General features: G+C 37.2%; 1 protein-coding gene across 6 annotated transcripts in view; it reads right to left on the bottom strand.

The window, feature by feature from the left end:
* Positions 1-1,712: 1,712 nt before the first annotated feature.
* SULF1 (sulfatase 1) overlaps positions 1,713-11,329 on the bottom strand; it is a 169,299-nt gene continuing 159,682 nt past the window's right edge. For 5 of the 6 annotated variants that reach the window (XM_034763061.1, XM_034763062.1, XM_034763059.1 and 2 more), the window contains one exon: positions 1,713-4,170. In XM_034763061.1, coding sequence (XP_034618952.1) covers positions 3,341-4,170 — 830 coding nt within the window. In that variant the 3' untranslated portion in view covers positions 1,713-3,340. The remainder of the gene's footprint in view (positions 4,171-11,329) is intronic. The other variant, XM_034763064.1, reaches the window with a different exon arrangement.

The raw sequence follows: 11,329 nt of genomic DNA, 5'->3' as shown, positions 1-11,329 counted from the left end.
ATTTTGCTTGGGGGGCGTGGGAGGGGGAACGGAGGGAAATAAGCTTTTTTGAAACGTACCGTAACATACATCTAGCTATTGGTTGGCATATATTTATATTTTTAAGAAATAACCATTTTGTGACAAATCCACTACACTTATAAGGACAATTTAGCCTGAATGTTACGATCAGCCAGCTCTTCATACAGCCTTTGTCTGGTTATGAGGTTAATGCCCACTAAACTGAAACTTTGGACTACTTAGATGTTTTAAGAGGGAAACGGTTGACTATTCCTGAATGCAAGAGTCTTTGCTTTAAGGGATATTAGAGCCCAAATTAAAGAATAAAGATGAAACCCCACCAACATAGGCCTACATATAAGCACAGATATAAGTGACAATTGTCATTAGTTGGCAATACATGTATGGAAATCCTGTTCAGAGCCAGACTGACCCACACAGACCTTCCAGATCAGAAAAAGAGCTGTATGCTGTGCAAACTGTATTTCCTCTCACCAGCTTCAGAATCGAGCCCTCACACTGGAGGAACTTCCACAAAAGAGGTAAAAATTCTTCAGATACTGCTGGAACTTGGCTCCTTTATATGACACTGCCCCTTTGTTTGGTGTTTGCTAAGCGGCCCAAAACATTTCCATGAATTCTTGTTGATTCAGGGCTTGATTCTGTCACCCTTGAGAAGTATCTTATTTCCCCTGATTTCAGTGAGAACTTACAAAGTCAGGTGCTACTGAAAGTGAGCAAGGGGGGCAGAATCATGCTTCCAGCCAGCAAGGGGTAGTAAGTAGATTCAGCCTCACGTGCGCACGGTGGAAGCAAATTAAATAAAAAATTAATAGTTTTAATTGCACAGAGGCAGCAGAAAATGATGAATCAATATTCAGTGGTCACTTTCCATTTCAGTTGCAAAGTAAAAGTCCTGCAGTTTTTAAATATATATAAAGAATAGAAAGAAAAAAAATCCACATGGATCACTTGCATATTAATAAAACTGTCCTGTAGATTTTTACTATCTGGCACTATCAAGGGCATGGTTGTGACTTTAAAAATCAGTAAGGTGGGATGATCTTGGCAAAGGCTGAGAGCACTCCAGCAATGTATGCTGAGCAATCCACTCTCTGGCAGGAGTGAGAGTGTACTGCTCTAGAGTGACATCTACTGGTTGATCAAGAGTAGCTTAACTAAGCTCCTATAAAAGATAGGTCCACCCTCATCACCAAAGAAATGTCATTGTGCAAGGATAGCATAAAGGAAAGGTGAGGCTACCAGCAAAACTCCTTCTTCACGATGGCATGATGTGCTCCATGCTGCTTAAACGACCCATTCCCAGCCTTGACCAGGATGCAGCCTGAAATGAAGGTTACTCTACGTGGGGTAGAGACAAATGTAAATTATAGGAGGACATCACTGGAATGGGTGGGGAAAAAGAGAGGACACAAAGGGGCTTGATTCTGCAAACCTTTACGCCTGTCGGCAACCATTAATCATGCCGTTTGTCTCCTTTACCTCAACGGGAGTAAGGGTTTACTGCGTTGGGCACTAGCTACTTTGCAGCATCTCCAGGAGGGAAGATATAGTCACAATCACCATGAATAATTTGTAACTACGTTTTCTAAGTTTTTTCTCCATTTGTGGCTGGATTCTTAAGACAGTACATGTAATTAAATTAGAATGATTTTTAAAAGGCAATTTTACTATGAAAACGTGATGATGTGGACTTCTTTGAAGCAGGTAGAGTAAAACACCTTTTATTTCAAGAAATATTGCTTCTAGACTTCCCTGAAGCCAGAATTGTTCTATAAAAGTATCACAGAAATATTGTACAAGATTTAAAAAAACCACAGTTTTTATCCTAATAACTAGAAATCTATTTACAAATAGCATCATTCATGACCATAAATACGTTTGTTCTGTCATTCAGCCCATGGCACATACATCAGATACATAGCGAGTTAATTTTAACATATTCACAGAGTCCATCATAGAGACTGCTTCTTAAAATTATTAAAATCCTACTAAAAGAATCTGCTTTTAAAATAGTTCAACTTAAACACTTAAAGCAAAAGAACATAATTTTAACCTGCAGTGCTTGCAATAGACTAAAAAACCCACTAAGCTAAATAACATATAACATAAGGAACTTAGTGTGAATTGGACATGGTGGAAATACATCTGTATGAGGTGATTCTTTTTATTTTATTTATTTTCTACCTATGAAAAAAAAACAACAACCTAAGATAGATATTAAGTTACCAACAGTACAGATTTTCAAAGTCAATTTTGTATTATTCTTTAAAAAAATTAAATGTTTGGTAAAATCCAGGAAAAAAACAAAACAAAACTTTAGAACACATTACAACAACAAAATAGGTCTAGCCTACTATTCTGACCACATATGCCTTTTGTATCTAAAATATGTAACTCTAATATGATTTTACCATTCCCTTTAATGCCTTTAAAAAACATTTTAAAGTCCCAAATTGATCACAATAAATTCTGAAAATATCAAGATATTGTCCAGACTAATAAAATCAAAAATGGTGACAAAGCATATTCTACTCATAGATACCTCTGTAAGGATATCATCAAAAAAATCTAGAAAAATTCATGGATTTTTAATACTGATGGTATCAATATGTAGGGGAAAGAAGCCAATTTTTTAAAATCCTCATACAGTGAGCATTCATTAGCTATACCTTTCTGAAAATAAATTTCAGAAAGTCAAGGCAACAAAACATGCAATATTTTCTGCTAAAATAATATTCGACCAATCTGTTTTCACAATCCATGCTGAATATCTTTCCTGTCAACCCATGTTATTATTTCACAATTACATGAAACAATGAGCAAATTAAGAACATGTAAAGGATCAGATTAATAAATGGTCTGGGAGACAGATTACAAAAGTGCAATATCATTTTACTCAAAAGTGTGACAAGTAATTCCAGTGGTTAAAAATAATTTATCAAAAATACATTATGCAGATAGCATGGGTGGACTGAGACATTCATTTATGTGGGACCTTTTGGAAACAGAAAAAGTAACTCAAAGGAAACTTTAAGGAAATCATTACTAGTCTAGGAAATGTGTGCATCACTGCACTATAAAGTTAACACTGTTTCTTTTTAATACTGTGGGAACCTAGTTTCTCAATTATGGAAAATTAGTGTGCAAGTATGTGTATGTGTATATATGAAATAAACGCACACACACACACACAGTTTTGAGCTCATTTCAGCTGCAAAATGTATCTGCAATAAACATGGAATGTCAGTTGTCGTGATTACCATTACTAGTTTACTGATCAAAAATAAAGAGAACCATATATGGTTTACAATTTGACTTAATCCAAGGAGAGGGGAGATGAGGCACTGCCTTCTACATTTAGGATTTGTGAAGTCTCTCCTTCAAAGTTATGTTCCATCTTTTCCAACATAGTCTCCATTTTCTGAGCCCTAATAGCTGGATCCCTGTTGGAGACATTTACAGCTTGATGAACAGTGGGTTCATCAGAACTTACAGGAAGGTATATCTGATCTTCAAAAATATCCTCCACTGGGTCACTGTCCTGGTGAGAGTCTTTCTGAAGAATGCTAACTGTCTGTAGAATGAAGCTATGCCTGGACTCCAGCTCTGTCAAACCGTTTCCACTTAAATCCATTTCAAAACTGTCTAACTCTTTATTCTCCAACCACTTTTCAGCTTGTTGATTTCTCCAGTGTGCAGAATTCAAACTACTTTTCTCAGGAATATCATTATTTAATTCAAGTTTCCTCACTTGATTTAAAATTACAGTGCTCAAAGCTAGGGCTGCCAAGTCAGTTGGCATGATAGGCTGCAGCTCTTCTGCAATCAGACCACTTGAGTCTTCGTCTGACTCAGCAGAGGTCAGGCCCCCCCAGGTAAATGGTATAGGTGATTCATCCACGTACCCATTGTTTTGAGCAGTTTTAGTTTTGTCTGTTTTATTTTGCTCATAGTAATTGTTCAGCAGTGCAAACATTCTATCTAGATCCTTCAAGTAATTAGTCCAGTCATCCAGACTAAGTCTATAGTTGTATCTGTATTCGTACAAACTTTCATTCACACTGTATAAATCTTCCAGTCCTTGCCAGTCGATGTCCTCAGTGAAATTTGGCAGTTTAGCCTTCCCATCCATCCCATAATTGTCCCCTGTTAAAAGAAAGAAAGAGGTCTGATGGGAACCACCACCTTAGAAAAGCATGTAAAGCTTCCACATACATTTCTTTGCTGTTCAAAGTATTTAAAAGCAGTAACCATTCCTAACATACTTGGCTAATGAGTATTGCACTCCACATTTTCCATCGTATCAGTAACTTGGCCCTAAAGGCTAAATACTGATCTCATGTGTGCACACATGACTCCTGCTGAGCAGAAAGATACACACTCTGCCTTCAGCTACTCCCGTGTAACCACAATGAAGTCAGTAGGAGAGCATGGGTGTAACTAAGAACAGACTCTGGCCCAGAGGGAACTTCGTGCATACAGCCAAGGCCAAATCTGCCCCCACCAAACCTCCCAGGATACTACAGATAGAGACAGAGAAATTGATCCAATAGACAAGCAATCCATTGGTCTTTCACAAGTCCTTTTAAAAAAATTACCTACACTGGAATGGGAATAAACAAAGCAACAATAAAATATAAATGGTAGGTCAATCCTGCAAGCCCTCAGTGAGCAGATCTTCCCTGAAGCGAATGGGAATTTGATGCATGGATATTTGGTGCATCTTGTAAGAGCTACCACTTCACACTGGTTGTCTGAATTCTTCCTTCAGAGAAACAAGAGGAAATTCTCTTTAATGAACAACAGCTATAGATACGCTTGGAAGGATGCAATTTTTTTAAAAAAATCTGTAAATGTCCATTTCACCACCCACCCCCACACATACACACTGATGAAAAAAATACTAATCAAAATTCACAGAGAGGCAATGTAATGAAAATACACTTTGAGACCTTATTAGAGATTGATTCAAGGATATTTGCTTTGTATATTTTGACATGTGAGGTTGATAGTTTGTGCTTTAAGTGTTATAAAGCTTTAACGTTTAGACTCTCAAACACTATAGTCTTTAAATAATTATTGGGTTGTACCCCCTCCCCTCGTAATTTCCCTCAACTGTGAACATTTAAAAGCAATAAAAATTGGAAAAAACCCATAAACATCAATATTATTCATCCATATTATTAAAAAATAGAATTCTGCCGAGGCAAGTTATAAGGGATTTTTTTTTAATTTTATTTTTTAAGCATGAATCTCAGTTGACAAAGGGCACACAGATGAAAAGGCTTTGTAAAAACTCCTCAGGCGAATTCAGTTATAGGACTAAGCAATTTTAAACCAGTAATTCATTTTGTGAAAAAGTATGCAGCATATAACTTTAGGGGCAGCAGTTTAAAGTTGTTTTTATTTAAAATCTATATTGCAATGTCTCCTTTTTTTGGTTTGTTTTTTAAATCAAAGGGCAAGTCTACACTGAAAATGCTGCAGTGAAGACACTACTAGGCTGATGTGAGAGTTTCTCCTGGTGGCATAATTAATCTATCTCTGCGAGCGGTGGTAGCTATGTTGATGGGAGAAGCCCTCCTGTTGATATAGCACTGTCTACACCAGGGGTTAGGTTGGTATTACTGTGTCGCTCAGTGGTGTGGATTTTTCACATCCCTGAGCAATGTGGTTATACAGATGTAAATTTATGGTGTAGACCTGATCTAAGAGGATGCTTTGCCCCGTAATATAGGTCTGATGCTGCAATCCTTAGACAGAAAACCATGAACATCCACAGAACCTTGCCTGGGCATGGAGTTTCGTCACAAGCCCATAAACAGCAAGTCAGCTAGATTTTGTGTTAGCTCATCCAAGGAAAAAAAAAAGACAAAACATTAAGGAAATCTATCTCTGAAAGTATTTGACGTGATCAAAGTTCCCAAAACATGTATATGCTGTAAAATATATTACCCAAAGTGAGTGTAAAGGTGCATGAAATTTGTTTTATAACATGTAGCATCCCTTACTGATGGGAACCTCTAACTCATTATATTTGCTACAAATGCTCTGTTCAACTCAGTGGTTTAGCCCAGAAGAAAGAATACAGAAAAAGATAAAACAGACAATGGAAAATTCTTCCAAGGAAAGCAATGGAAATGCCCTCACTGGCAAATTCCAAACAAAATTTAATAATGAATGACTGAAGATGGCTTACAGAAACTCTGATCCTACCACACTGCAGGTGGGATGGACTAGATAACATTTTAGAAGTTCATTACAACAACATATATAATCCAGTAGTTTTATTTAATTGTTTTAATCCACACTGGATCCTCCATGCTGCTAATGGACCCTTAGTCAATTTATTTCTTCTGCTTTAACTTGCCCTCTCTGTTATTCACAAGGCTAAAGTTGGTATGTTATTTGTGGTGCCAGCTCCTTATGGATGGTTCCCCGTTCCTTATTCAAAGACTAAAATTATTTTAAAATATATCAATATAAGATTCAATTTTTAGAAATTCCATCAAATTAATATATTTAATATGCTAATATTTAAATGCCTAAGCACTTAATTAATTAATTAATTAATTAATTGGGTTTTGACTGGCTATACATGACAAAGTAAGTCTCAGGTCACCCCAAGTGAGACACCCTTGTGACCAGATTGTTCTGAAGGAGTTGGGACATGCCACTCTAACACAAAGCTTTATTCTTGTGCAATTTGCTGTGGAATGTCATGTCCCCAGACCCACTTCCATATTGTGGATGATGCTTTGATAAGTAAGTGATTTTTGAATGGCTGTACATGACAAAATAAATCTCAGCTCACCCCAACTGACACGTCCCCATGACTGTTGTACTCTTTTGAAGTAGTTGGGATATTGCCACTACCTGACCCAAGCTTCTGTTCCTGTGCAACATGCTGCATCATGTCACACCCCCACTGCATTTCCATGTTGTACATAGGGCTTGAATAAGGAGCTGGGTTTTGATTTGCTGGATATGACAAAAGTAGTTTCAGATCACTTCAAGTGGCATGGCTCTGTGACCATCAGATTTTTCTGAGGGAGCTGGACATGCCAACTCCCTGGACCAAATTGTTGGTTCTTGCCCAATGTGATTCTTCACCTCCCCAACCCCCAACTGCCACATTGAACATAGGCCTTGAATAACAAGCTGGGTTTTGACTGGGGATGTGACAAAATACATATTAGGTCACCCCAATTGACTTGTCCCTTTGACTGCTATTTCATTGTGAAGAGATGAGGATATTCCACTTCCAGTGGTGAATATTTAGTTCTGGTCTGACAAATACATTACCCCAACTTTTGTGTGTTCTTTGTTAGTAAACATACAATCATGCATGTACAAATTATCAAAAGTCAATATTCAGCCAACTTTTTGCAAATCCAGCTGCAATGTTTTAACAGAGATCATATGATAGTCTCAAATTAAGAAGCCTTTAGGAACTTTGGTTTGTCGTTAGATGAATTAAGAAAAGGGAAAATGAGTAAATGTATTGAAATTTGTTACTGATATAAATCATTTGTTATGATTAGTATGGTGTCTTTTGCTCATTATACAACAAAAATATGAAGACACTACTTGGGCACAGTTGGCTCCCCAATAATCATGTTTCTTAACTATATGCAAACATACAAGGCTTAGCTTAGTGCATTCTGCTGCTCTGAGTGATTTCTGAAACACAGAAAACAGTAAACACCAATCGAGTGCTTACAGGAATACTATCTGATTTCTGTATTGAACCAACTTTAGTGTTGGCGTGAGATTCATACAGCATAAGTGTGGCATGGTACACTTAAATGGAAGGTGGAGAATTCTGTCTGTGGTTAAAATATCTCCATCTCCTTTCCTTTTTAATTCCAAAATTCTCTCATACTGTAGTAATGTGAGCCCCAAGTTTGTGGAAACATACAAAATGGTTGCCAGTGTTGTATATTAACCCAACACTTTTTGCTTTAATAAACTCTACTGTTTATGCAAGTAATTTTGATGACTTCAATAGAATTAATCCATAGTTGAAATGTTATTTTAAATACTAATGCTATATTCAATTTACTTGGAAAAGAGCTACAGCAAGGGATCATGAAGGATTTTTCTGGGGCAGGGGCACTTCATGTTTACCTGAACAGTCAGTGAATGATATTTGAAAAGACGCAAGTAACTCTTTAAGCCACATCCCCTAAACTGCATCTTGCTTTCTTTCAAGTAATTTGCTATCATCACAGAAATCTCTGATGGAAATAGTTGAGAGTAAAATTTTGAATCTTTCTGTGATCAGACTTAACTACGAGTGTAATGAGTAAGAGTCACCATTTATGAAATGACATGTACTCACTTGATAATCTATTTCACTTTGACTCTGCAATTGTAAAACAAGACAAGAAGTTGCTATTTATTATATACAAATATTTCAATGAATTGAGCAATTGTTGCTGTTAGTGCTGGTGACACCTATATTTAAGCATTTCTATGGATTTGTGTGATAAGACCTTATTTTGCACAGAAGGGAAGTTTCCTCACAAAATGCTGCACATAATTGCTGCAGAATGTGGTGCTGCTTGCCTCTCCACAAGAAGGTTGTAATCCTGATACAACCAGCTACTGCACCAAACATCCACATGAAGAGGAAAACGAGATTCAGAGATTTTCAGGCCAGAAAGGACCATCAGACCATCAGTCTCACCTCCAGCATATCACACAGTTACCCTGTATTAAGCCCAGTGACCATATGTGCTTGACTAAAATATATCTTCTAGAATGGCATCCCCTCGTGATTTGAAGACATACAGAGACAGAGAATCCACCATTTCCCTTGGCAGTTTGTTCCAATTTATGCCTAAATTCTTTATCAACAAAACTGCCAATGTCATCAAAGAATGAAACAGGATTTGTTTGACAAAACCCTACTTTTCATAAAACCATGTTGACTGGAATTAATTATATTCCTATTCTTTAGCAATTGAATCCAATATCAGCTTTTCCATTATTTGACTGGGATTGTGGTCAGGCTAACTGGCTTACAGTTACCTAAATCATACCACCTGCACTTTTTGAACACTGGCACAACATTACCACTCTTCCCGTCTTCTGGAATGTCCCTGGTATTTCAAAAACTATTAAAAAATAACATGGGTTGTCCAAAGATCTCTAAAGCTAATTATTTTTGGACTCCTGAGTTCAAGTTATTAGGGCCTGCTGACAGGCTAGAAAATAGTTCATCAGCCTCATGTGATATGAATACATCATACTGCTTCTTTCCAAATACCAAACAGAGAACACTTTCTGCATAATTATTAACAATTTACCATCTCCATCTAGTAATGTGCCTATACCCATATGCCATTGGTAGGATTTCTTTAGTTCCCAATATTCTTAAAAAATTCCCAATTGTAGTCCTTAGCCCTAGTCATGGATTTTTCCCTGATGTCTTTAGCTTCCCTTATTAATTTTCATAACTTCTAATATATATTGAGTGCCATTATTTCCCCTTTTTCCTTATACCATACACTGTTTGTATGTTTTTTAATTGCTGCCTCTACTTAAACACTGAATCAGGATGAACTTTTAAACAAAGCTGTCCTTTCTTGAATGTGGAAGTATGGTTGTTTGTCCATCTAAAACTCTTCTTAAAGAACTCCCAATTTTCATTCATATTTTTCTGCCTCATTTTTTTCTCCCAATCAATTTCACTCATAATTTTCCTTAGCGGGGGAGATTAGCCCTCTTGAGCACCAAGTATATATATGACCGGTTGGGACTTTTTGCCCAGGTTAAATGTAATCAGGTCATGAGCACTAGTCCTTAGGCAACCTCAATCATCCAGTCTAATGATTAATTTATCTTCATCTTTCATAATGAGGATAAAAATAGAGTTGCCTCATGTTGAGTGCAATACTTTTTGTGTTATAAAATTATCTATACTTTTTAATAACTGGAATGATGTTTTATTAGCGGCTTCATGAGACCTCCAACATGTTTCCCAAATTGAACACCCATATAATAGCACCATTTCTGTCAACAGATTAAGCACCTGTCTGTAAAGAGTAACTCAGCTTGTTCTCTGGTTGGATTTGGCAGTCTGTAGCAGACCCCCACCACACCCTGCCCTGGGCTTTGTTAATGAGCATAATGATCCATATGCATTCTAGGGCCTGTGGTTCTGAGTTATCAATAACTCTAAAACAAGTAGTTGTGTTTTGTATGTAGAGTGCCATCCCTCCACGCTCAATACCCATTCTAATCCTCCTAAACAGGTTATAACCAATTACGTGAATTGTCCTACCAGGTTTCAGTAATTCCAATTATATAAATCTTTTCCTTATCAATGAGAATTTCTAATTCCTCTTACTTGTTACACAGACTCCTAGTTTTGGTACATAAGCAACTGAAAAATTCTCTTGACGTTCTTTGCCACATCAGTTCAATTTGTTCATGACATTCTGAGTTTTGGTTTTGACTGCATTTGCCTCCTTGGCACCCTCTCCGTGCATTGGTAGTTTAGTGCCCAACTATTAGTTCCAGTTAGTCTCCAAACAAGAAGATTAGCCTCTACCTGTGAGATTTAGGACTTCCTGTTTGTACAGCCACTTCTCCAACTGAAATGTGGTCCAGTGTTCAACAAAACCAAAACTTCAGCTTCACATTGGTCATGCAGTCAACAATTCACCTCCAGTATTTTCTGCCTTCTCTCACTAATTGGACTGGTAAAATGTCTGGGGAGACCACTTGGACTTTCCTTTTCTTCCACTCTTTTCCAAGATGCCTGAGGTCTTCTATATTCTGTGCAGTTCCATGTGATGCTGTATCATTGGTTCCAATGTGTATCATCCTCAGTGGAGACTTACTAGACAATTTCACTATCTAATTCTGCCGTTACATCTCATATCTTCACTCTAGAGAGAGATAATCCCATTCTATAGTTCCTTTGTCCTTTGCTGAATTCTCTGTCTGCTCTTTTTAATATGGAGTTACTGATGATGATTATTTGTATTCTTAGAATGGTTAAAGACCCTCTCTTGGTTCCTGCTTATTTCATACCACAATGACACCCATCAGGTATGTCCCCTGTAGCTTTCTGTTCCATTCCTCCAGAGACAGATTCTTCTGTAGTTGACTTGCTGAGTATTTGAAATGTTTTGATACTTCTAGTTGCATTGAATGCCTCCTGGCTCTCCACCCCCCACCCATGGTCACAACTGCCTGTCCACTTCTTTGGGTTCTATTCTCTCCAATTCCCTTATCAACAAATCTTCCCTTTGTGGTGTTTGTGACAATGATTTCTGAATTTGGTTGTCCA

This window comes from Trachemys scripta, chromosome 2 (assembly GCF_013100865.1).
Source record: "Trachemys scripta elegans isolate TJP31775 chromosome 2, CAS_Tse_1.0, whole genome shotgun sequence".
In the NCBI taxonomy this organism is placed as follows: domain Eukaryota; kingdom Metazoa; phylum Chordata; order Testudines; family Emydidae; genus Trachemys; species Trachemys scripta.
The sequence above is the reverse complement of the archived record's forward strand: the minus strand, read 5'-3'. Positions and strand labels throughout refer to the sequence as shown.